The sequence below is a fragment of the Zeugodacus cucurbitae genome, chromosome 5 (assembly GCF_028554725.1).
Source record: "Zeugodacus cucurbitae isolate PBARC_wt_2022May chromosome 5, idZeuCucr1.2, whole genome shotgun sequence".
NCBI classification, from domain to species: domain Eukaryota; kingdom Metazoa; phylum Arthropoda; class Insecta; order Diptera; family Tephritidae; genus Zeugodacus; species Zeugodacus cucurbitae.
The window spans coordinates 14,711,762-14,739,506 of NC_071670.1; the positions used below are offsets into that span (position 1 = coordinate 14,711,762).

Consider the following 27,745-nt stretch of genomic DNA (forward strand, 5'->3'; position numbering starts at 1 on the left):
AAATAAAATAAACAAATAAAATTAAATTTAAAACCACAAAATGCTACGCATTAATTTATTATATTTCTTTATTTATAAATTCCATATTCTTACATTGCATTGAAATTTAAATTACCAGCACTTTAAAAATGAGTTTAAAAAATAAAAAAATATTGCAACAAGAACAACAACCAAAACTGTCACAGCACTAAAAGACACACTTGTCATTGAATGCAAATTAAGCATAAAATTGACGTTTACACCCACATAAACACTACTGCTGCATAAGTGGCACATAACTAAATATATTTTTAATGAAATCGAAAAAAATAAGAAAAATATCTGCATTTCTAAGTTCTGCTAATTGAAATGTTAAATTTCCGTTCAAGCTTGTAATTGACTTGGGCGCTCTACATAAGATATATACAGACTGCGGCGCATACAACGCAAATGGGTGGGTGTACGGGCTGACAGGCGTGCTTGTGAAAAGTGAAAAATTGACAAATTGACAGCTGTGAATGGGTGGCATACTAGGCGAACGCAAAGCGCAAATAAGCTTGCGAGCGTTAGTGTGTGAGTGCGGGTGATTGTGTGTCGTCTTGCAACACTAACAAATTGATTAAGACATTTTCACGCCTTGCCGAAAATCACCGAGCACCAAACAGCAAGCAGGCACAGTCAGTCAAGCATTTGAGAAGTCAACTTGAAATTTGTGCCTCAAAAGATTTGCTAACGACACACTATCTATAACGAGTCTAGGTGTTGGTATAAGCGTGTTGTGGCAGATAAGTGAGCTGCTTTCAATGCTATTACATGCATTTATGTGTATATGTGTGTTTGTTGCTCTGCCTATCGGCAGTCAACACTTTCACATGCTTTGGCAGTAACACTTGTATGTATATATGTGACATGTTGCTGGTACCATAGCTGCTGCTGTTGCTGCTACTAATCTTCAAATGTACGTTTTTGTTGTTGTTTTGTAGCACATATGTGCACATGATTGAGTGGATATCAGCTTTGACTGCTGTTAGCTAGCTGCTGGTACACTGATTTTCTTTACTTCCTCGCACACACATACAAACATATATAAAGGAATATATTTCCAACTACTTGCATTTGCAGTAAACTCCCCTCCTTTGGTAGATACATGGTACATATGTATCTGTTCACTTATGAGTAGTTGGCACAACTGGCAGCACTTCATCTTCATCAATTGGTTTTTCTGCAGCAGCTAGCAACCTACAGCAGTGCTCAGCTGTGTAGCACTATCTGTGGCAATTTTAGTTATTGCATATATGTTATTTATGTGTGAAAGCGTTACAAATTTTGTAGCAAGTGTTTTATGAAGAACCTATAACTGATTTCCCTTAGACAGAAAATCATTAACAATAACGGAAAATTGGTATTAAATGCTTTTAATTAAAGACTTATCACATTTTCTTCATATAGAATTTGACTGTTGTAGTTATTCGCAACTTTTTTTGTATCAAATTAGAGCATAGTTCACATAAAAGAACTTCTGTGCTGAGAGCTTAATTTTCGGAGCTTTTGTGGGGATTTTTTGTGATTTTAAAGCTTTTCTTACTGCTTTTTATATCGTAGTTGCTATTTGAACTAACTAAAATATTATTATTAACTTGCAAAAAATATATTTTTAAGCTATTCAAGCTTGCTAAGTGAACTTTCACCCTTTCTTAAAGAATTGTGTTTGCAATAAGTTTAAAAATAAGCTGAAACTGTTTTTTTTAAAGCTTTTGTTTTTACTAAGAACATTATTTTTAAACGTCTGTTTTTTAGGAATTAATATGAAATATGATCCAATTTTCAAAGTCGTTTATATTTTCCTTTACTTTCCTTTTTTTACTGATTGTTTTCAAATTGTTTGGCAAAGCTTTTTTCTTAAGGCAAAAGTCAGCAAAACGAAAATAATTGTTATTTATTAAGTTAGAATATATTCGCCAGCACTTTGTAGGTTCAACTCCTACATATTGCTTTCAAATCTTACATACATACACACATAAACACCAGCCTGCATATAAATAAGTCAGTATTTGCATTTACTTAGCTGCCTATATTAATAAATATGCACATATCTATATTGCGTATTTGTATAGTCACTCAATTGCCTTGCAACTCTGCCTTCATTACAGCTAGATACCAGATAATTTGATGTGTTCTCTTCATTATTAATAATTTCTCTGTTCTTTTATTTTATGTGTTTTTTTTCTTTGTTTCATCATCAGCCACTTCACCCTCTTGCCAATTGTATTATTGACAGTGATTATTATGTTGATTAACCGCATACTTTCACACACACATAGATACTCATTAGACACACATGCATTTATAGTTACAAACTGCAGCACAAGAGGAGATGACCCCGTCCTAAACAGCCCTCAACGAGATACATATAAGCACACACGCTATTGACTTTTCCCACTGCACTCAACACAGAGCTGTGTGTGTCTGCTATCATATGTTTTTTCCCCTCACAGCAATAACTGCTTATATTCCTGTTGCACATTCTAATACACATTTTCATATGTATGTATGTGTGTGTTTGTGTCTGTTCATCTGCGGTTAACTGACCATCATTGTCATTAGTTCTTTAGTTACGTTGATTTTCGTTATAGTTCAATGATTGATATAAACTATTTGTGATTATTTCTATGCATGTATGTGTGTGTGTGTGTGTGTATGGATATATGTAGTATGAACGAGCAGTTACGAGTCAGCAAAACCTGCATGTGGTTTGATTATTTGACTGTGTGCGCAAAGCGGAAATGTCAAATAAATAGTAGAGTAAGGAAGTAGGTAATCAGCAACAACAACAACGAAATAAAATAACAACAACAACAAAAACGTCAATGAAGAAATAAAAAGCCGCAACACGTGTATATTGCTTTTAATCAAAACTAACGAATTCGATCTAAATTACAAATACACAAATATTTGTTGGCAAATTATATAAAAAACAATAAAAAATAAATACAAAAAAATAAAAAAAAAAATTTTTATTAATATATGTAAAGAGAGCTTCTGCTCTAAAATAAAAAAATATTAAAAAAGTATATTATGTATAGTATGTATATATATATATGAGTTTATGTGACTATATATTTTATACGTATGTAAATATGTCTACATGTATTGTATTTATTAGTCTCTACTTCTTGTAATAAACAAGCGAATTAAACTACAAGCTGCGCGCATTATTATTGAGCCATTCGCTTAACCCCAAATCAAAGCTTAAATTGAATTGAATGAAAAACAAAAACACTGTGTATTAACTTATCGTCAACGCAGCTGACTGCCGGTTGTCGTTGGCGACCAAATTAAATTTCAACAATTTCTTTAAATTATCAAGAGTCACTGCTGATTAGTGAAGAAAGCGGGCAATTTATAAAATTTCAAAGTAGTATTAAAATATCTGTATATAAGCGGTTTGTAAATGTATAATTTTATATAATATATACAAAAAACAATAAAAATAATGCAAAAACGAGGCGTGGTGCACACAGACACATACAACACTAGCTGGCCACAAACATGCACGTGTATGTATACAACAAGCGCATGTATGACGTTTGAAATAAGGAAATAATCAATTTAAAAATATCAAATTTTCGCTATATGCGATTAGCTGTGCCATTATGTTGATACATATGTGTGCTGTGCCTATATATTAGCAACAACAATGCACTAACGAATTGCCGCAGCAGTTTGAAATACGTTGACATACGTGTACAAATTGGATTGTAGCATTGTAAACAATCATAAAAATCGCAAGTAGAGAAATTGAATTTGAAAAAAATAATATTAATAATGAAAGCAAGACGCAATGCGACGTTTATAGTTGATCGCCGTTGATCGTGTTGGATCAGTGTGGAATGCAGCGGATTGAACACGAAAATAAAATAATGCTAAATTTATGTGTGTATGTATTTATGTGTGGCATTGCAAATAATAATAATAAAAAATTGAGCACAAGTAGATGCGACCGATCGCGCCGATCGCCAGAGCGTTGATGTGACAAACAACTAAAATGCTGTAAAGCCGACAGCAGACGACTAACTAGTTGCATACATACATATGTATATAATCAAAAATCATATAGCAGTGCTTATAAACAAACTTATGTACTTCTATATATACTTATGCACTTATATATATTTATATTTAAATATATATTTACATATGTATGTTTAAATGTACCATAAACCCACATAAACTAGCCTTGTCAGCGTGTACTTTTAAATTGAATTGAATTGAATTTATCCGCAATTGGTCGAAATAATCGTAATTCGTAATTCGTAAAAACTCAGTCAGTCTGTTTGCTGTGATTGCCGTTGATGACACTTGTGTGTTTATAGAATTTATTTCGTATGAATTTGCGATTACTAGCATGACTCTTGCTGTTGTTTATTGCTATTGCTATTGTTGTTGTTGACCGATTGTCGTTTACAACGGATGCTGGTACGATCAGCGTTGATTTGTTGATCGTGCTCTCAATTTTCTTTAATACAACTCAAATAATAATGTGTTTTTATTTGGCATCTATGTGTGTGTGTATGTGGGTTTTATTGTGGCAAATCAAAACTGTTAGGCATCTAAGCAATTTTAAATTGATTCGAATTGAATAATTGCAGTGACCATATCGCATTGAGCATCAGCTGACAACTGTAAAAGCTCTTACTTAAAACCGAATAGCGGGCTTTGATTTGCTTTGAATTTTGTGGTTGAATAAATAGCGAAAAATATATAAAAACAAAATAAAAATAAATCGAATAAAATTCTAAATGTATACACAAATTATAAATAAAAATTTATTTAATGTTTGACATGATTTTTTAGGGTTTGAAAATATGTTTAAACATTTCCAAAAATCAAAAAATAAAAATTAAAAAAAAAAAAATGAATTAATAGCATTTTATCTAATTTTATATTTATCAATTTTAGTTTTTGGTGAATTTTTTTATTTATTATGTTTTAAAAATTTTTTGTTTCTAATAAATATTTCGACTATTTAAATATTTTTGAATTAGTTTTTATTTCTTTTTTTTTTGTCATATTTTGTTACCGAAAATATGCGTATTTCAGTGTTACAATCCCTTCATAGTTGTATTTCTATACACCTACCAAACTCATACACTCCATTGGTTTGCTAATAACGTCTTCAATGTTTAAACTCTGCTCCAACACCACAAAATTACGCTCCGCCATGTAATTTGCATCCAACAACACTGTGAAATTTTCAACTGCAAGCATGCTGCTTTAATTTTTATTATCGAAATTAGAATTTTAATAAATTTAAAATATATTTTTCAGTATTTTGTCTGAGAATTTCGAGAATTAATTGCACTGGCACTGAATTTTTAATATTAATTGAACAACATAAAAATATCATAAATATTAAGAATATATGATTATATTCACTCAGGCATGTTTGTATCCAGTAGATGTAGTTAAAAAAATTTTATCGTTATAATTTTTACTTAAAGAGAAAATTTCACACCACTTTTTGTTTTTAAAATTTGTAGAAAATATTCACCGTTACTTTTTACTGTGAAGATAACATTTTATTTCCGAATTCCATTTTTTTGCTTTGTAATAATTTTTTTAGCTTGCCACATTCTTAAATTTATGAATTATTTATTTTTTTATTTCTTAATAATTTTTTTGTAATTTTTTTCATTAAAAGACTTAAGATTTTATTTTAATTTTTTTTATATTTTTCATGTTCTTAAATTTTTCATATTTCTCGTTATTCATTGATTCATATATAATATATTTTAACCACACATTTCCAATAAGAACAAGTTTCATTTGTGTCGCGTTAAATGCGCTAAGCGCCGACAAGCTATTATAAGCAAATTACCGGATTAATGGCAAATCGAAACTAACGAAATTTCTGAAACATATTGAAGCCAAAAGTTGAAAACAACTGCTGTTGATAGGCAATTCCTAAAAGTGGTGATAATTTTGCATGGAGTATTAAACAAATAATAAAAAAATGACAAAAATAAAACAAACAAACAAATAAAGGCAAAAAAAGTATTTATTTAAGTACAAAAATATTAAACAAACAAAAAGCGATACTTGGAATAAGAACAACAATAAATTAGACAAGTGAAAATATGTGCGCTAATAGTTAAACGAGATGGCAGAGATCACTAAAGTGGTAATTAAAATGGAATACACTAATCGAATTTTGATAAAAATAAGTGATTTTTTGTTATTAAATTAAATATACGTGATTATTTTTGTAAAAAAAATGGAATTGCAAAAACAAAAACCTAAATATTCTATTTTCAACAACATTATATGAAATCACAAGAACAACAACAATTAATCAATATTTTTGTGAAATCATCAACAAGTCTTGAGCGCGCTATATTGATTTTTAATCTCACTAGCCAGCCAACAACAGCTAAGCCTATAATTCATGTGCGGCAATAAACTTTGACCTTTGATAGCACACAAAATTAATTAATAAAATATAAAAGAAAAAAATGTGAAATCTGTGTAGATTAATGAAATAACAAAAATAACCGAATCATGACTACGCGTATGACTTAGGTGCGTTCTATATGCGGAGAGCGCGAGATTGCGCGATAGCGGAGATAAGCGATCTTGCGTGCGGAGAAGAGGCTCGTACCGCGCTTTAGGCGGCTAGTGAACTTACAGTGGGCGCGGCACAGCAGTGGATAGAATTTTTTGAAATAAAATAAACAAAATTTTTTGGAAATTACAGTGATGAGGTGTTGATACTCGCATTGACTTTAAGTGTTGCTTATATTGAAAACTTTTGAGTTATGATAGTTTAAGCAGAAGCCTTGTATTTTCTTATATTTTGTATATTTCAAGTATTTTTGGTGTATTTTCTAAGTTAATAATTTTTTTTATATCATTGTATAATTCTATTTATTTTAATTTATTTACTTTAATTTTATTTCATTTATTTATATTTTATTTCTGCGGGGAATTACGCTTAGTAAAACTTGTTTTCTTCAATTTGATATAAATAATATCAATTATATTTGCACAAGTGTTTGCCGTATTGAGTAAATAATAGAATATTCTTTCACTCAGATAATTTTTCAACTTTGAGTAAATAAGCGACGAAAATTTCGGAAAAAATATTTGATTCGTACGCTATTTAAGCAGCTGAAAGTTAAAAGTATATCAACTCATTTATCTGAGCATCACGGTTGCTGTTGGATATTTAGTTTATTTTCTGATAGTCTGATTAATTACTTATTAAATAACTTTACAGAGAGGGTGTTCGATTCGCCGATCTCTAAAAATTGCCAACTTTATTAAGCGTATATAGCTGCTTTCGATTTTACCAGTCTCTTAAATTTATACATAAATATATATATATAAATTTATATGTTCGATTTCTTAAGTTTGTAGCAATGCCAGTTAGTCTATCCATATTCGATTATTATTATGTTTAATAAATTTATAACAGTTAATTTTTCGATTCATCACTCTTCAAAGCTTGGAAACTATCGAGTAAAGCAAATTTTTGTTGAATATATAACAATAGTGACACTCAAAAAACTCTAACACCAAACGTTAACCCCGAAAACGAATGATCTTAATATCTAATACAGACAAACTGTTGAAACTGTCGAAAAAATATTCATTGACTACTACAATATGCTGTCATTTATTGAACTACAAGCAAAAAACATAAAAATCAATAATGATATTAGAAGGAATAAAAAAAAAACCGTACGCTAAAGCGGAAAGGTGATCAGCGCACGCGATCGGAAGCCATCAAATTGGTAATATGATGGTACTTTTGAGCAACAAATAACGTGAAAAAGCAAGGAAAAACAAGCCAAGTGAACAGTGAGCGAATAAAGTAAAAAAAAATAAGTTCAAAAAAGGTTCATACTGAAAAAATTTGGACCTCAAAATGTTCACAAAAAGTTAATGAAGTGAGCTATTTCAATTACAACCAACGATATGTTATACAAAATTGTTCGAACTGCTGCCAATGGTTGCTTACGATATTATCATTAATTTTAGTAGCCACGATCATTTGAACTACAATACGGCAATAAAGTGGCAGTAGATTATTGAGTAAAATCGAACGCATACAAATATATTTTTCGTTTTTTGTTGTTGTGACGCACGAAAATTACAAGCGATCAGTTTGTAGTGATCGCGCTAAACATTAGCCCTCACATATACACACATACATACGGCACTTCTTCACCACTTACAACTATTTTCTGGTAATCAAATCAAGACAAATATCTGCCGTGCCTGGCGCCAAGCAAACCGGTGTTTTCATAATCAAATTTGACAGCCTCTGACGCACGATCAGCAGCGTGGTGTATGTGTGAGTAGGCTCGATCAGACGATCGGTAGCTCAATATGCGTGCAAGCGCGTGTTGCTTGAGCGTTTGTCATTTCTGATCAGAAATTTGATGGCTTAGTGTTGTAACCAGAGAGTTGTAATGGCAGTTTTGGTGATCTTTAACTGATCGTTTGTAGCGTTGAAGCATTGCGTTGGCACGCTTCTGTCTTATATTTTTCTACAACCAAATTTTTTTATTGTAATTGATTTATGCAGTATGTATTGGCGCCCACTACGCTAGCGCACGACAGTTAATTAAAAATTATGACAATGATCAAGATGGAAATGTATAGATAAAATGATGAAGATGCGCACTGACAATTCGACATTCGGCACAAATGACCGTTAATGCTACAATATAATATATGCCATTTCAATTCAATTCAATTCAGTTCGATTCAATTTAATTCACTACGGTCAGTCACTCAGTCAACGATCAGTCATGCAATTTTTGACATTTGATCGGTATTTGATCGCCAGACCTCAATTCGATGCGCAGCCACATATAGACAGATAGATGAAGATGATCATATTTAAATGGAATTTGAATAAATGTTTATTGGTGTGCGTGTGTATGTGATCATGCCACACTGCCGTAGTCCGAAGTGTGAAATTTAAGCGAGTCAGTGATGAATTGGTAATATTTATTTATAAGCATTGTTGTTGTTATTGTTTTTATGCCACATGTAGGAGGGTTAATTAAAATATTGAGAAAAATCGATTATTAAAATTGCAAACGGCATTTTGGTGGTGGGTTGGTCTGTTGTTCATTGGAGTGAAGTTAATTGAGTGTTGCATGTGTGTTAATTAAGTGTGAATGTAGTTAAGTCATAAATTTTATTTGTAACGAATACGAAAGAGTATGAAAAATATTTATATTTTGAGGTTTTAATTGATTTTGTGATATATTTTATAAAAAATAAATGTATATAAAAAATACCATTAAAAATGACATTGTTAAAAAGTCATAAAATATATATTTTTTAATAATTAATTGTTTTTTTAATTATTGCAATTTATTTATTTTCTTTTGAATAATTTTTTTGTTTTTAATATATAAATTTTCAAATGAATATTATTTTTATTAACATTTTTATTTCGAAAAAATATCATTTTTCATTATCATTATTCATGCAACCAATTTCGCACTCCCACTAATTCTACTTGCACCCTAAAGTATCATATTTTATCACATTCTTCTCCTCCTCAACGCATTTTACTCGCCATTCAATTCACAATTCTCACCCACAACAATTTAGCGCACTTCCAATAACTCCCTAAAACTCGTAAAAGTAATCAGCCTAATGAGCTGTTGAGCCGCTTTTTATGCTCACCACAAGGCAAGCCGTGCAAAAAAGCAGAAAAACGAAAATGTAAGCGAAATTTATCAGCTTAAGTACCTCGAAGAATTACGCTTATAACAAAAGACAACACATTGGTTATAGAAATTTAAAATTCGAAAATGAGAGTGGGTGTGAACTCATTGCAACGAAGTGTTGCAAATAGCAGAAGACGGTGTGAAATTCAATTTAAAGAGGGGTCACTTTTTAACAGATTTTTGCATTAAAATATATGTAATAAAATATTCCAAAAATTTTTTTATGTATATTACTTACTTATATTAATGGACAACACTGTATTATTTATAATTTTCATGGTTACATACCTGTAAAAGAAAGAAAAAATATTGATTAGTAGATGTTTTTAAAAATTTCTTTATTTTTTTCAAAATATTTTAATTTTCTTTTTGATATAACATGAGATTAATTAGTATACAATATTAAAAAAAAATATTTCTTTTATGTAATATTTTATTCCAACCCTCCTAGAAACCCTTTTCGTTGCACCACTGTTGCATTGTTCATTTCATTGTTCGGAATCGAATGCAAAATACTCGAAAATTCATGAAATTGAACAGCGACAAATGGAGATAAAATGCTATGGGTAGACAATAATTTTAATGGGAAAAATAAAAAATGAAATATTAAAAAATATGAATGACAATGAAGCAAAAAATATGCTTTTATTGAAAAAATGCAAATTATTTGAGCGCATTTTGTCATTTGCATTGGTTGATGATGCAAAATATGAATTGCAAATAGAATAAGTAGGGTTAGGAGGTTTAATGTGGATAAATACCAGCCAAAGAGTGAGTAGACAATGAATTTTTCTGTAAATAAATGAAGTAGGATGACTGTGGAACTTGTTTAACCATAAAAAATAATTTTTGTCTCATTATTTATAAACTATGAACTAAAGAGAAATAGCGCGATTTGATTGGTTGTTAATAATTGCAGGTGAGTGAGTGAGCGTTGAAATTAGAGAGTGAGAGATAAAAGTATGCAAGGTTAAGTGAGTTAGAGTGAAAGAAAGTACACTAAACTGTACCACTTCTCATTTTCATTAAACTTATGTTTCATTATAATTCTCAGCAGGTTTATAAAATATCAAAAAAGTTGTTTAATGCCATTTAAACGTCGATTCAATCAATTTAAAACAAAACAACATAATATACATGTTTCGAAAAATCTATATTACAGCGTTTTTTAGTTTTTTTTAGTCTCCGCTTTGCACTCTCACTTTTCCTCGCCCTCTCTCTCTCTCTCACAGATCAGCAAAAGACCACATAGTATAAGGAGCGGGTAAATGTTTCGCCCATTAACAAAATACTATGGCAAAGAAGAGAATAGAAAAAGAAAACAGAGAACAGCTGTTGTCGACATACAGGGATAACTGTATATGCTAGCCGTTTTATTCATTACGAGTATTATTGCAAAAATAGCATTTAATGGATTTGCAAATGCATTCAAAGCCAGTCATTATGTGGTATCTGGTATGTGAGATACATGAGCTATTTTTCAGCAGATATTTATTTGAACGTGCGCCAGTTTGTTGTTGTTGTAAGGCTGTGGCGAGGATATACTGCTGATAGGATAAATGATTTTTTAGAGCATACAAGCATGTGGCAACAACTAATGGGTTTGAGTTGATTTCTTTTTTGTTTCACATTAGATGCCGTTATGTGAATGTAGTCAGTTGGATATGTGTGAGGGGGAGTGCGAAGCGATGAAATGTGTGCGCGCTATTCATGTATCCTGCGCCCACTGGACCGGTGGTGGCGCAAGAAATCGCACTTAAGCTTAAGCGATGTTGCAAGTTGCATATACATATATTTACTTTTCTTCTGTATATAAATAGTATAGAGCTATCTATGCGGCTAACAACTGTCTGTAGTGGCTGTTGCTTGCATAGATAAATATCTAAATATCACTGTTGGTAAGGGTTAAAGTGTAAATGCAGGCAATAACGGGTAAATAGTAGTGTGTGGCATGTGTGGAAGTGTGGCGCAAAGGAAGTAATTCCTCTAATATTGTATATAGCGTGCATTATACTCATTGCAAGCTGGAAAAATATTAGAAAAATTCTCAACAGATTTTTAACTTCATACGCTTTTATAACCTCAAACCTTCTGCGCATCACTTCAACACTTTGGGGGTCAGCCTTTCTCGCAGAGCATTGCAATAAGCAATCATTCAATGCGCTTCTATTAATGTTTATATACTCGTAGGTGTGTTAGCTTATTTTCTATACATATGTGGCAGACTGCTTGTCTGTCTAAGCAGCTTTGCTTTTCTTTATTTTCGCAACTGCACTCTCAACTCATCTGTGCATTTCCGAACACCTTTGTCTTGTGTCTTAAAAGCTTTTGCATACAAATTGCATGTGTATATTAATTTTTTGTCTGAACATAATGTTTTCATTTAAGAAATTAATTTTTTTATGAAAGTGTAAATGTCGGCTTTTAACCTCTAAGAAGATGTTTAGGTGTTAGAAGGCAGTGAGTTGCAGAAAATATGGAGTTGGTACTGTGCAGAGATGGCTTTGAGAGAGGCGTGAAATGCTTACAATACAAATAATTAATACAAGCTTAGAAAAATGTTCATGAAATAATTAAAAAATTTTAAATTAATATTTATATTTTTTTAATAATAACCTTATATTATTTTTTTTTATATTTTTTTTTTTATAAATAAATTTTAATAATTTATTAAAAAATAAAATTTATCTCATTCAATTTTTTTCCATTAATTTTTATATACTTGTTGTTTTAATTTTTATTTTTATAAATTAATTTTTGATGCTTTTGTAATTTATTCAAAAATATTTTTTTTTTATTTTTAATTTTAATTTTTTCCATTCAATTAAAAAAAAAACAAAATATATTTGTTGTTTCCATCGGAAAAAAGCATTAAAATGTTGTACATAATTGCGGTCAGCTTTTGTTCAATGCATTTGGTAGCGCTAATGAATGCGCTGAAGCATATAAAATCATACTAAACTACAGTTAATGCACATATTTAATATTTATACAATTGAGCGAAACATATACACATACATATGCATGTCGTAATCTAGTATAGTTCTAGTGCTCCAAAACCCCATTTCGTATTATCATCTCCTCGAACATTTTGTGGCATATTTTCTATGTTTTTCATTTGTTATTTTCAAACAAATGGAATTATGTTAATTCGATAAACATTCGGTAATTATTGTTGAAATATATTTTAGTTCTGTTTAGTGTTGATAATCTTTGCGGTTTGTTTGGAGCGGAATGCGTGGTCGCTTTTGATAATTATTATTATTTTAACATTTATTTGTTTTGTGCTATTATTGTGTGCTGTCAAATTGTTTATCACTTTTCATGTGTGTGTGTGTGTGTGTGTGTGTGTGTGTGTGTGTGTGTGTGTGTGTGTGTGTGTGTGTGAAAGCAAACGAAGCGGAAACGTGGTGATTTTTATAAATTTTAGGTGGATTTTTGGGGAAAAAAATTTCTTCATAATTCGAAATATTATTTTCGATGAAAAATTAAAATTTACAATTTTTTATTAATTATACATATATAATATTATAATTATTTTTTGGAAAAATCAATTTTTTGTAATAAGGGAAATATGAAAGGAATTAAAAAAAATAGTAAAAATTTAAAATTTTGTTTAAAAAAAAATATTTTTTTTGAAATCATTTTTAAAATTTTCCTAAAACAAATGAAATTTCAAATATAAAAAAATTTCAACGAAAGTTAAATATTCTCTTTTTTCCACACTATTCCTTGCTCCCATTCAAAAAATCACCTCATGAGCGCTCCTCAAACGAACCCAACCAATCGTTTTTGCTTAGAAAAATCAGTGCCGCTCATAAATCATTCAAAGTGTCAGCGCAAATGCTGAAAAAACACTACAAAAACCAACTACTTTTGTGCGAAAACAAACACCATTAAAGCAGTGTGCAACAGACGCTGCGGCATGCCGCTCACCAATGCGGCAAAAAGCCAATAAGTGGCGTGGGGGTGCTCCAGCGTTGCATTTCCACGAAATAGTTTGCCGTTAAAAGCGTGAAAAAATCAATTTTTACTGTGGCGCACATAAATGTGCGGTTGACAACAACAAAAATCACAAAAACAACAAACAACAACAACTTGCCTGCACAACACTAAAACAAGGCAGCAGTAAAACGTCAAACAATAAACAGTTGGCAGTGTGCAACGAAGATTTCGCTGTAAGAAAACAACAAAAAAAATGTTGGAAAAATATTTTTTTGAAAATGAAATTTTTGCAAAACATAAATTTTGCAAATTCTCAAACTGTCGATCAGCGTGTAGCGGCCCCAACGTTTATTAGCCGCACTTGTTGCGGTCTTGTTGTTGTTGCTAGTTGCCTTGCTGCTGTGCGAATTGTTGACGCATACTTTTATGAACATGTGTAACAAATAAATTGCTGCCTAAACAAATAAACAAATATGTTGCAAGTAGCTTGCAGCAGCGAGACTGTCAGCGAAATGTGACAAACTGCGTATCGAACGCACTTAAAGTGATAGTTGGGGCATGTATACCTCATGTATGTCTATGTATATGTGTAGGTGTGTGTTTTGAAGCGTTGAATAAACTTATTTTTGCATACCAAGTCTATATTGTTGTTGTTGGAGTTAAGTGGAGACAGCGTCATATGATCACATATATACAAAAATTTACACAAAAACTCATTATTGCCCGCAATTTCACCGACAAATCGTCAACGAAATATTCTTAATTCTCTGCTGCTGCTTCTTCTTCTTTTTGTCCCCCACTAACCGACATATGTTGCACATTTGTTATGGTCGCGCTGCAATGTTGTTTCGTTGTGTAACAGTACAGCTAATAGATTATTAGAAATTTGTTATAAAAAATCTTGAGTTGTGGCAGCTGTGTTCGATTTGCCAGCCGCTAGCCGCCGCCAGCCAATTGGCGTTGCACCGCATTGCGCTCAAATGCGTTATATGCAACAAATAAAGCAAGTAAGCAAGCAAGTGAAATGTGAAAATTTGCAAATAAAAATTGGAAAAAAATGTGCTGCTACTTTTCGTGCGTCCAAGCCGCAGACAGGTCTACTCTATTTACGTACAGCAAGCTCGCGCAGTGTCTGCGCTGGCGGCCAAGTGTGCAACACTAATGATTTCTCACTTATTTTTGGCAAATCATTATTCAATTTGTTCGCAATTTTTTTCGAAATATTTTTTTTAATTTTGTTTTAATTTTTTTTTCGTTTTTTCAACTTTTTTTTTAATTTATTTTTAATTTTTTTCTTTTCCCTTTTCTTGTTAATAATTATTCACCACAAATTTTCGTCGCGGTGAAAAATTGCTGACAAAATTAACGCAGATTAACATAAAGTTGTATGGCATTAATAAACCGATTTTTTTCTACTTTTTTCTTTGCAGTATTTCGTTGCTCCTCGTCGTGCGCTGAAAATTGCCTTGCTTTGAGGCAGTCATAATTCAATAAAAATTCGCAAATGCTGCGGCGCATAAATTTGTGTGCGTTGATAAATTTGGTAGACAATATATGCGCGTTGTGGTGCATTTATGTTTTTTCGAAGCGTTGCAAAGTATGCAAATTTTTGCGGACAAATGAAGTGGAGAGCGATGTCTTTTGGGTTAGAGACAATTTGTGGTGGTGGAGTAAATGCTATGAATATTTTTGTATTTCTTAATTGTTGTTTTTAAAATAAATTTATGAAATTTTAGCTAAATTTTTATTACGATAATTCGATTAAATGAAAAAATTTTTAATTTTCAGTTATTTTTTTAACAAAATTATTATGAAGCAGTAGAAATTTTTTTTCTGGGATTGTGGCGATTTTTTGCTTTTTTTTATCAAGCAATAAAATTTTAGTAGTAAATCTGGAAATATGTTCCTATTGGTTCAATGAAGAAAAAAATGTTTATGCAGAAAAAAATATATTAATAATTAATTAACTAAAAAAAATAATATTTATAAAAAAATTATGGTGAAAATTGCAATAATTTTTTTTTCAAATAAAAGTAGAAAAAAAAATTATATAAATCGTTTTTAAAAATTTTTAGTGAATTATTTATTAAATAAAAAAAACCATAAAATGTTTTAAAATTTCCGAAAATATTGCTGCATTTCAAAATCTACAAACAAATGCAACATTAAAATAATCGCTAGAAAATTATAGCTGCCTTCTTTTCAGCACCAAAGCCAGCCACAAAGCTGGGAAAATATGTAAATAAAATATTAAAAAAAAACAAATATCTATTGAGTTCAATGATTGCTTGACTGACAGCTAGCGATGAAATGGCGCTCAATACTCTATCTATGTGCCTATCAAACTGTTGCAGTAGCAGCTATAACGGCGCACTGCCTGCTCCCATACACCACTTTAAATGCCTGCAATTTATTACTAATGTCTGTTGTTGGCGCTGCTTCGTTTTATTGTTGTTAAATAGTACAAGAAAATATTGTTATTGTTTTTGTGCTTAAATGACATTAATGGAAAAAACAAACATATGTAATTAACACAGGCCAAGCAGCGCGGCAGATAAACTTTTAACTGCACCCTCTTGCGCGTTTATAGCACACACACACACACACAGAGAAAGAAGTAAATACAGTCTTCGACGCACTCACACACACACTGATGTCGCGGAAAAATGTGGCGTTTTTTGTTTTTTTCTTTCTTTTTAACCAGCCTATTTTCACACTCAACCCACCGAATGGCCCTATCATTTCCAGGCCAAGCGGCAGCAGCGCGCTCGCGTCATTTAAAAAATGCAAAATATGCTTGTGGATACGGAAAATAAAAGCGTTGAACTTGGCAAAAGAGTTGCTGCCGCGATGTCGTGGACGCGTAGAGAACGCTGCTTTATGGGCAGGACTGCGCGCTGAGCGGCCTTAAAGGCGCATATATGAAGTCATTAAAAGTGGCAGGCAAAGTGATAAATTGTGTAAAAAAGTCGCACATGTGTGTGTGTTGGTGATGTTGGTGGAAGAAACAGATACTCTTTCTTGTGCATGTGTGTGTTACAAGCAGCAAAGTCAAGAGCTTCCAGCAAGACTGGGTTGACTGACTGACTGTATGCTGGCGAGTAGCGGAAAATAATAAACAAACAACGATAAAAAGCCTACAAGTACCAAAACAAAAAACAAAAAGAAGAAACAAGAGACGTAAGTAAATGTGAAATATATCTTTCAAGTGGATCTGCAGTTTGCGCGGCACATTAATGCAACAAACTGCATTTTTACACAGACAAATGCGCCTTACAGCGGCCGCCCTTTAAGGAACGCACTCAAGATCAATGGCATTTTTGACATTTCAAACAAATCAGAAGGTCACAAGTGCCAACAATGTAACGGCGGTGCTGATGTGTTGATCATATGGAAGATCAGGCGAGTTGGTGGTTAGCAGATAAACAGATATTAGATGGGGAAAATTGCTGGGGAGCACATGATGGAAGGGGATAGAATAAGTGTTGTTTCAATAGTGGGAGTTTGTTGATGATTTTGACAGCAAGAACTTATTTCAGAGATTTTTTTTAAACATATGAGTTAATAATGCTTGTGAAGTTAATCTCATTATTTTGAAATATTAATTGTATTATACATACATATTGTATTATACATACTCATACATTTTTACTTTCCGAACCGAGCGTTTTTCCAAATAATAAGATAATATTTTTTTAAGCTTAAGCTCAGCGAACGTAATCTTAAGTAATAAAATACGCTACTAAATGTAAGCTTTCATTTGCTGTATTAATTATCTACCTAGCCTTAGAAACACCTTCAGGAACTGAATATTAGTTTCCAACTAATTTTCGCTTCATTTTATTCAGCGAACGTATGATTTAAATAAAATAATTTAAATACAGTAATTATCTACTAAATTTAAGCTTTCATTTGATATATTAATTATTTTTCTAGCATTAGAAACACTTTCACAAATCTAATATCACCACTCAAACAAATCAAACAATGCACGAAAAAAGTGTTAAACAACACAAACACTTTCCTGCCCACACCAAACATCTTCGTGCGCATCATAACTTAAGTGCGCCGATAATATTATGTAAAATCAGCATGAATTATGCAAACAAACTGTAATTGATATGCTATCAATGTGGAAAAGAAAATATACAAAAAGTGCTCTAGTCACACCTACAAAGAGCACTTAGAACCCACCCAACAGCAAACCACACATACACAAGTGCGCTATGGCAAAAGCAGAAAAGTGTGTAAAAACTCCAAAAAACCCATCGACAAACGCACAACGCAAATGAAAACATCTTTTAACGCATTATTTAACGGCACAAACACCCATACTTATGCAACCATCTTAAGACCGCCTGATTTTTTCAAAGTTCATTGAAATGCTAAGTAAAACCACAGGCAGCAAACTGCTCTATTTTCGGGGGTGGTGTGAGTACACACTGTACGCACAATTGGAAAACAATTTTTTTTTCGCCTCTGTTATGGGAAAACGGTGCGTCTGCAAATACTTTGAGGAAATATTGAAAGTGTCTGCCAGCAAGGAAAGACCGTTGAGTTTGGCGTTGCGCGCGACCTTTTTGTTGGCGTCAATTTTTTCTGCTTGCCCTTTTCAACTTTTCTCCGCTTTGTATTGATATTTACTTTTGACTTGTACAAGCGCTTAATTTTTCCGCACAAACAAAAATAAAGAGGGAAATAATGGTGAAAGGGATTTGTAGAAAAATTGTAACTTCGCTGACTTTTGGGTTTTCCACCGAGGCGCGTGCTTTAAGTGTACGCTTTTCTGCTGCGTTAAGTGTTTGCTGATTTGGTGTGAGTTTCCAAAATAAAGTCATTGAAAATGGAGGTCTGTTGCGAAAGGTCATAACATTATAATATTGACAAGACAATTTTTACGCCTTCAATTGTGTAAAAAGTTTGGCAATTTCATTTAGTATTTGTTTAGTTGTCAATGCCTTGAAGGGGACCGCTCATATTTTTTTACTCCACAAACTTTTATTTGACTTGTTTTCGTGCGGAAAGGCGTTTATTAGCTGGGGTTCGAAGGGTTAGCTAATGTTAAAATGTCTAGTAAATTGTTTGACTTTGATTGAATTAGGTTTGCTATTGGATACCTTCAGAGAAAATATGATAGAAATGATAAGGGTTGTGAGAAAACTGTAAAATGATAGTTGAAGTGGTAAATTTAAAGTTCAATTGTAATGTCTTCAAAGAAAAAAAACTTGCAGTGTCTAGTTTTCTAGTTTTATAAAGCAAAATCATGTTTAAAATGTTTTCGTTATTAAATGAGATTTAATTTTCGAAAATGTCTGATCTTTACGGCAAATTTTCTTTAGTTTGTAACAAAGTATATTTAGTTGCCATTTTTTTAAGCCACACGGGTAGTGTTTATCAGGTTATGTTCTCTGGTTATACACCATCTTAAAGCAATCTCTTTCGGAATACACTTCCCCAACGCGCTAAGTTCACTTACCTCTTTATCTTTGGCAGCTAATAATTCAGCATGATTGTTTCCTACCGCATGCGACTTAATTGTTGCACTTCCACCGTAGTAACCAATTGTGGCATTGATTTTCCCACTCTCACCACTTTCACCGCCATCAATTTCCATGCGCTTAACTTCCGCTGCACTCAGCGACATTGCATGTTCATCGGCATTATCATCACCATCCTCATCATCATCATCAACAGCTGCATTACCACTGCAATCATCGCCAATCGCATTGGTTTTTGTTTTTCTTGCACAATTACTTTTGTTTACACTACAACTAGTTACTTTATTGCTATCGCTACTGCTAACATTTAGGCTAGTATCATCAGTTCTTTGACCACATACGCTCGCATTGGCATTTTGCTCAACAGCAGCCACACCATGCTCCAACCCATCCTTTTGATTTGTTGCTGTATGACTACGCTTGCGCGCATTCGCATTCTCATCGGCATCCACGTCGTCGTGCTCATCCAACTCTTCGGCGTCCTCATTGTCGCGTGCACGCTTCACCAATTTCATTTCCGCTGTGAGACTGGTGATCAATTTGCTAGCATCCACAACGCTAGCACTGCGACTGCCATCCTCATCCATATCATCGTCGTCGTCGTCTATATGTGGCGCCGCATGCAAGGGCGAGTGTAGCGGCGATTGTTGCTGTTGTACGGCAGCTGCTGCAGCAGCAGCGGCGGCAGCAGCCGCAGCTTCCATCATCATTTGTTGTGCGTGATTGAAGAATAGCTTTGGATTGAGGCAACCGTTGACGCCGTTCAAGGCGGCGCTCAGCGGTGAAACGCTGCTATTGCCACACGCGGCAGCAGCTGCAGCGGCAGCGGCAATGCTACAACCGTCTGTGGAGAGTGGTGGCGAGGGAGAGGGTGTATTCGTTGTGGCAGCCAATAAATTGCCACCGTTCTGATGCAGTGTTATCGCCGCAGCGACACTATTCAACAATTTGGTGTTGTTGTTATTATTATGATGCACACTATTCGGGCTGTTGAAGCCCGCTGCAGCGGCGGCGGCTATGCTGCTGTATGCAGCGCTGGTGGGCGAAAGCAGTTTGGTGCTTGGTGGGATTGTAGTTGTTGTGTTGGTGTTGGTGGTAATGCTTGTGTTGCTGTCTGTGGCGGAGGCGCCGCTGCTGTTGGCGGCTAATACGATAGCGGCCGCTGCACTCAAGTCGTCTATGTCGGCCGGTATGTCGCTACTGCTATTAGCGTTGTCTGGTGTGTTGGTGGTGGTGGTGCTGGTGTCTGTGTTGGTGGTTAAATGATCCTTTAAGGTGTCAACTTCCTTATCCGCCAAGTTGGCGCGCTGGAAAGAAATTAGAGGAAAGAAAACGATAAGTAAAAGCGACATAAGAAAGAGTTAAGATCAGTGACTTCAATATAAATAACTGTAATATAAGCAGTTAGAACTGATTTGCTGTTTATTTTTTTAAACGCTTAAGAATTAGTATTTATATGCTCCTCTTACTAAATTCGTTTGCTGTTGTGATTTCTTTACATATTTAAACTGAAAAGTTGGTCTCAAGAACCTCGTTGTAAGTCCAGTACGTATGCTTTAAATGACATCGCTTAAATTGTGTAAGAACCTACAATCTTTACACGTTCAATGCACTCTCAAACATGCAAATAGCATTAGTAACAACAACGCTATAGTTCACAAACGTATCGATTGGTTAGAACAACAGCACTAAAAGCGAGCTTTACATAACTATACAATTACAATAGCACCAAACTACATATTTGCCAACGCTCCACTTATAATTCACTAATTTAGTACAGTCATACCACGCTCAATGCATTTCTATTTTATTTTGGTGCTGATACAATCGAAAGCTTATTGCTTCCGGTAAACAAACGTCAGCCAAGTTAGACCAAAAAGTGGGAACATATGCTTTTTTAACTAAAACAACAAATAAATTTTGCTTAACTTTGCATTATTTGCCAGCTATGGAGTGGTTCACTTTTTGGGTAGACTAATTTGCCAAACATTTAAGTAAAGCCAAGGGTTTAATCGTCGTCGTCGTCTATAGCATGTACCTATTACTCCCGCCTTCCATGAAGTAAAAATAGTTTTTCGAATTGTTAGGTTTTTTGGCAATTTGACCAAATTTTATAGGCAAGCTTATCGATACGAACGATAAACTATAAATTTCGTAGTCAGAAAGTTGTAGACGAAATTTTTGGTAGGCACTTGGTAATTACGATGGTATATCGCATATATGGATAACTTTATATGTTGGGCATTATTTGTGGAAGCTTATGCGCTCGGCACATTACTTTTGTTGCCTTTTTTTGGGCTGTTGGAAAAGTTGTAACGTATTAATTTGGCCAAATTTAACCCGTAATGACTTTAAAAGTAAAATTAATGAGGGTCGCATTGGGTGCTGGTTAACGGAAGTGGTTGTAAGGCGCCAGGCGGTTGGCTGGTTTGAAGGAGGTGGGAGCGTTGCGGAGTGTTGAAATAAATTGACAGTAAGGAAACTATTGTAGTAAATGCAGTTTATTTGTTGTTACAAGTGTGTGTGTTCGTTGCTTAACGGTATAAATACAAAAATGTGAGTGAAAAGTGTTTTCATATAAGTTTTTGTTTGCGGGCGACTCAATTGTGCCTACTGAGTATGAGAAAGAGTGGTATACCGTTATTTGTGAATTTATTAATGTTTGCTATCCTAAAAATATGCGACATGTGTGGCTGTTTAGCCGGTTATATGCCCAATTACTGGCTTTACTACTTATTTTTTTGGTTTTTGGTGTTCTCACAAAACTTATGCTGATTTCAATACCTCAAATTGTTGTTGTAGAAAATTGTTGAAAATTTTGTTGTTATTTTCTATTATTTTTAACTCTTAGTCAGTATTAAATACTTTACAGTTACGCACTTTAAATCCGTTAAACTAATTTTTTTGCGTTTTTTTACTGTTCTCCAACAGTCTCAACCCGTATCTCTTCTTCTCTCGCTTTCTAACCTACCCGCATCATTTACTTCGTGGTCGAACTTGTAATCCGGTGATTAAACATTATCGACTTCAAGCAATGACAACGTTGAGTCGAGCTAAAAACGTAGACAGCTAGACGCATAACTACTCAAACTAAATATATTTAGAGAAGCAAGACTACTGCCTATAAGATTGTAGAGCTTGTGGCAAAGGATTTTATTAGCAAATTTCTTTGCTTTTCAAGCAGAATGCGCTTTGGGCTATTTTCCCAGGAATGCGTTGGACAAAAACAAGCAAACCACGACTAAAACTTCGGAAACTTGAAGGAGCAGACGAATCGGAAGTGTGGAAGGAGAAGAGAGCACAGAGGAAGCATGCCAGAAATAGATAGAACTTAAATATATGGATATATATAAATGTATATGGGACAAGTAGCGCTTCCTATAGCTGATGACCAAGAGAAAAAAATGAAGTCGAGTTTGCGGATTAAGCGCGACTGAGTACAAAGTTGAGTATAAGCGCGCAAGTGTTGCTGTGATACAGGTATGTAGACTTACATATATAGTGCTAGAGATCTATATACACTATGAAAAACGCTAAAACCACGACGGATGTTGCCAAATGCTGGCCAACTGTCGTCGTCATGTATTGGTTTGTGGTATTAAAAATCCATTTGTACAAATGACAGCGACGCAAGCGAAGTGACTGCTATAAGAGACAGACCAAAAATTTCAATGACATTTTCGTAGTTGTTGCTGTTGTTATGCGAATAGTTGACGGTTGACGATGACGTGTACTACTACAACAGTTATGTTGTTGATGCTTTGACAGGATATGGAAGGATTTTACATTTGGTCATAACGCCGCACAAACTCTTGGCATTCCCCCTCAACAAGGAAGCGCTCTGGCTCTCACTCTCATTTATTGTTGTTGTTGTTGTTGACGTTGTTAATGCTTTGTCTCTCGTGCCCACTCGGCGCTCGGTTCCGTTATGAAATGGGCACGGATTTGAAGCTTTCACAGCACAGGACATGGCAGCACTTGCGGCAGTACCATGCGTCCCTCGCGCGTTATTTGCTGTTGTTTTCGTTTGTTTGTTTGTGTGTGCAACGCGCTGTTTATGCCGTCTAGAGTAGCCTTTGGCAATATTTGTCATCATAAATACTTTTCGCTTTTACATTTATTTATAATATTTAAGCGCTGCTTAATGCGCGCCGAGGAGGCAAATAGTGAGAAATGAGCGCGGCGGCTGGCGGTTGACGTTTGTGGGTAAGCGAAACAAATAGTGTAACAACAAGAATGTCAATATATAAAAGCGCTGCAAGTTAAATATGCCAGACAGCTACAAAAACAACTTGGTAGAAAATTTTGCGTTTGTAAACAACTCAGACAGCAGGACTTGTCGCGCCTCGCCGCGTTGATTTCGCTTGCCGCGCGCTGTTTAATGGCTTAAGCGCGCAAATGATTTTACGAAAAAAAAACAGAAATTCACCTCCTCCGCTGTCTTATTTGGCCTATGGTGACGCAGTGTGGGCGACACAAAAAACACTTGAAAATCGATTATTATTCTATTTAATAATTCATAAGTTCTAATGAGTGCGGTAATGTGGCAATTGAGGGGTGTTGCGAGCGCGTTTTGATGCTTTTGCGCTGATGGCTGAGTTGTGAGTTTGATTAAGTTGTAGACGAAATGCAGTTGTGGAACAAGTGATGAGAGGTAGGGTTTGGAATACTTGTGCTGATGAGCAATTATTGTTTGGAGAAGTGCGCACTTTTTTTAAAAGAAATGCGGTGAAATGATTTTTGTGAGTAGTAATAAAGAATGTAAAAAATTGTTAAAAAATATTAATGTAAAAAAAATTAGATAATAAAAACAAGGCAATTATTTAAAAAAAAAAATAAAATTTTAATGAAGGAAAAATTAATAATTTAAAAAATTTTAAAATTAAAAAATCAAAATATATTATTTTTCACAAAAATATTTAAATTTTTTTAAATTATGATTAATTATATTGCTTTTAATAGCATTAGTAAAATTATTATTTTTAAGTGCTTAAAAATTTAACTACCCTTACATAGTACTGCTGCATATTAAATAAATATCAATTTAATAAACACCGCCGTCTACAACCCGTTAGCAGCACAACTCGGCAGCGTCTATTTCTAAAAATATACATTTTTTTTGTATTTGTTTTTCAAAATTCCATTTCCTTATTGCAGCAAACCAGCCTCGCCTTTTGTCTGCTGCCTTTTACTAAGTCGCTCAATACACAACACATCTCTTCTTGTCTCGTCTTGTTGCGCGTTTCGTCATTTCTTTGACACACGCTTTGTGCTTTGCCTCGACCGTTGCTCTACACAGCAACAGAGCCTTGGTAGCCTTGGTTGGCACTTGTTGAAATTCAATCCTCGTGAGAATGCAGGCACTTGTGCGACCAAGAGCTGATTTAGCGCTAGTTTTGGGGGTATGATTGCAAGGGGTCTTTGGGTGTGTGTGTGAAATGCTTGGACATTGACTGTTGTTCTGTTGGAGCGAATGTTGTGTAGGTGGTAAAGCAGTAGCTTGCTTTTTTGTTGTTTTTTTTTTTGGAAGAAGAGGAACTTTTGATTGTCAAACAATCGAAACAATGCAGGTGAGAAAAGCAAAAAACAGTTAGAAAGCTTTAAAGCAGTAGTTGCTTAAGAAGTTAACTCAATATTTGAGTTGTTAGAAAGGGTTTTTATTGTTGTTTTTGTGAGAAAATTGGTGCTTTAATACGTAGCTGTAACGAATTTAAAAAATTCTTTAGTGACTTTAAAGTTTTTACTTTTGAGGTAAAAATCTATTAAATAAAGAATCATAACTGATATTTTTGTTGTTGCAGTAGAACATATTATTTTTATCAAATCTTTTTGTAGAATACGATCCTCTAAAGTTCTTGTTAAAAACCGACTGCCGTGAGAGGGTACTCTCCCTCTATTTCTCTCTTTCAAACTTTTTCACTAGTAAATTAGATAAACTTAATCTTATTGTAAGACCTTTCTATATCATACAGTTCATAAAACTGAAGAACCCTGTAACCGCTTTCTAGAATATTAACCGCCTTCAAAATACTTCAAATACTTACCGCACTTACTCTATACAAATCAATTAATCTTTTAAAATATAAATTTCAGCAAACTTCCGGCATACTATTTGCACACTCATTACATTTCCAAGCTACAACTCTATTCTTTTTTTCGTGCTCTCTTTTTAACCCACAGTTTCTTTTTGCGTCACATACCTTTACGCCTTTGTAGCATTTGAAAAGCGTAGTGAATCCAAATGAGTTAATTAACTAAAATGCGGGCGGATTTTCAACTTTTACGAATGTCTTTATATAAAAAAAGATATCACTATATACTTATATACCAACAACAACATATGTGCTATCTATCTACAAATTTAAGCTTTTTGGGCGCTTTATGCGCATTTACTTTTAATTTTCGGCAGCAAAAAGGATTGAAAATGTGTAGAGATATAAGAGAAGGGTAGGCAGCAGTTACGTGGCTGTAAATTTGAGTGCTCAATGCAACCAATGGAGCTAATATATGAGTGTATACAAATATAGCCGACTTTTTCGCTACTTTTTTGTGTAGGAGTTTGCTACCTATACGCCAATAAATGCGCTCTAGAGTATATGCGGCTCTTGACTTAAACATACGCTACTTATGTTTGCCGTGCACTTATGCCAACATATTTTTTTCTTGCTATATAAATGCATACCTATAGACATATGCCTTCAAACACACTTTATTAGCTACTTCAACATTAATACTCAGCGCTATTGAATCGTTAAAAAATGTAAGCGCACAAAGTAAGTGGCTGGCGTGCTTTATTTGCAGAATTTTTTTGAAGAACATTCTCATATATGACTATTAGTAGTGCTGCTTTGGATTTCAATGCAATTCATTTGCTTAAAATTTGTTGTTTTTGTTTTAAATTTATTTTTGTGATTGTTTTTATTTTTTGTTGTTGTTGCCTTTTCTTTAATAATGCAATATTATCCTTTTCACTTTTACTTCAGTGCAAGAGTCAAAAGTTAAGTGCTGCATATGTGGCTGAGTGGTGAGTGTCGAAAAAATATAGCATGCGAGAAAAAAGTTAAGTAAAAGCAATTAAGCGGGATATACTTCAACAATCTGGACATGATTTAAATGGACGGCGAATTTTAACACATGCTGGCTACTTTAAATGAGTTTGAGTTTTAGTGACAATAAAAGTTTTTTTTGAAAGAAAAATATTATTTATATATTTAAATATAGAGACTGAGAGTGGAGGATGGAGTCATATGTAGAAGTTCACGTAAGTGAGGAAAGTTTCTGACTGCCATTCACTTGGGAGTGGCCAGGAACGATTCTTTTACATGTGGCTCAAGCAGCTCACAACTTCCGGTCTTAGACCAAGTATCCTCTGGGTAGCCAACAGACATCCGTCTGGAAGCGAGCTAAAGTGAGAAGGCGAATCCCGCTTATGCGGTTGTGCGTAGGGCTTGGGACCCACCACATAAAAACGAATAACCAGTGAATAAGAAACACAGGCCTCGGATGAGAAACCCCCCTTTTGATGACGACCACGGCAAACGTATAAAGGACTATGATTTAAGGGCATGCACCTGGAATGTCCGGACCCTTAATTGGGAAGGTGCCTCTGCCCAGCTGGTTGATGTCCTCGTAAGAGTAAAGGCTGACATCACCGCAATCCAAGAAATGCGATGGACGGGACAAGGACGGAAGAAGGTGGGTCCTTGTGACATCTACTACAGCGGCCATATAAAGGAGCGCAAATTCGGTGTGGGATTCGTGGTGGGAGAGAGACTCCGTCGTCGAGTCCTGGCATTCACTCCGGTGGATGAACGTCTAGCCACAATCCGCATCAAAGCGAGGTTCTTCAACATATCGCTGATTTGCGCCCACGCCCCGACGGAAGAGAAGGACGATGTGACCAAAGATACCTTCTATGAGCGCCTAGAACGTACCTATGAGCGCTGCCCCCGCCACGATGTCAAAATCGTGCTTGGCGATTTCAACGCTAGGGTGGGTAAAGAAGGTGTCTTTGGCACAACAGTCGGAAAATTCAGCCTCCATGACGAAACATCACCAAACGGTCTGAGGCTGATCGACTTCGCCGGGGCCCGAAATATGGTCATCTGTAGCACTAGATTCCAGCATAAGAAAATCCATCAAGCTACTTGGCTGTCCCCGGATCGAATCACTCGCAACCAGATCGATCATGTTGTGATAGATGGACGACATGTCTCCAGTGTTTTTGATGTGCGTACGCTTCGTGGTCCCAACATCGACTCGGACCACTATCTTGTAGCAGCTAAGATACGCACCCGCCTCTGTGTAGAAAAGCGCACACGTCAACAAACACAAGGAAGGTTCGACATCGAGAAGCTGCAATCACAACCGACAGCCGAACGATTTTCTACTCGACTTGCACTCCTGCTCTCTGAGAGCACTCATCAGCATCTCGGTATAAGGGAGCTGTGGGACGGCATATCAAACTCCTTACGTACAGCTGCAACCGAAACCATTGGCTTTCGGAAAAGCCAAAAAAACAGCTGGTATGATGAGGATTGTCGTCTCGCAGTGGAGAGAAAACAGACTGCC

At 34.4% G+C, this 27,745-nt stretch overlaps 1 protein-coding gene and 1 long non-coding RNA gene across 9 annotated transcripts in view; one reads left to right on the forward strand and one right to left on the reverse strand.

The window, feature by feature from the left end:
* LOC105214617 (uncharacterized) overlaps positions 1–27,745 on the forward strand; it is a 181,674-nt gene that overhangs the window by 67,822 nt on the left and 86,107 nt on the right. For all 5 annotated transcript variants that reach the window (XR_008471395.1, XR_008471397.1, XR_008471398.1 and 2 more), the window contains one exon: positions 22,106–22,654. This is a non-coding gene — a long non-coding RNA (uncharacterized LOC105214617). The remainder of the gene's footprint in view (positions 1–22,105; positions 22,655–27,745) is intronic.
* The window catches only part of LOC105214618 (homeobox protein cut), a 155,943-nt gene that overhangs the window by 53,442 nt on the left and 74,756 nt on the right, over positions 1–27,745 (reverse strand). For all 4 annotated transcript variants that reach the window (XM_029041916.2, XM_029041917.2, XM_011188141.3 and 1 more), the window contains one exon: positions 19,153–20,481. In XM_029041916.2, the coding sequence (XP_028897749.2) occupies positions 19,153–20,481 (1,329 nt within the window). The remainder of the gene's footprint in view (positions 1–19,152; positions 20,482–27,745) is intronic.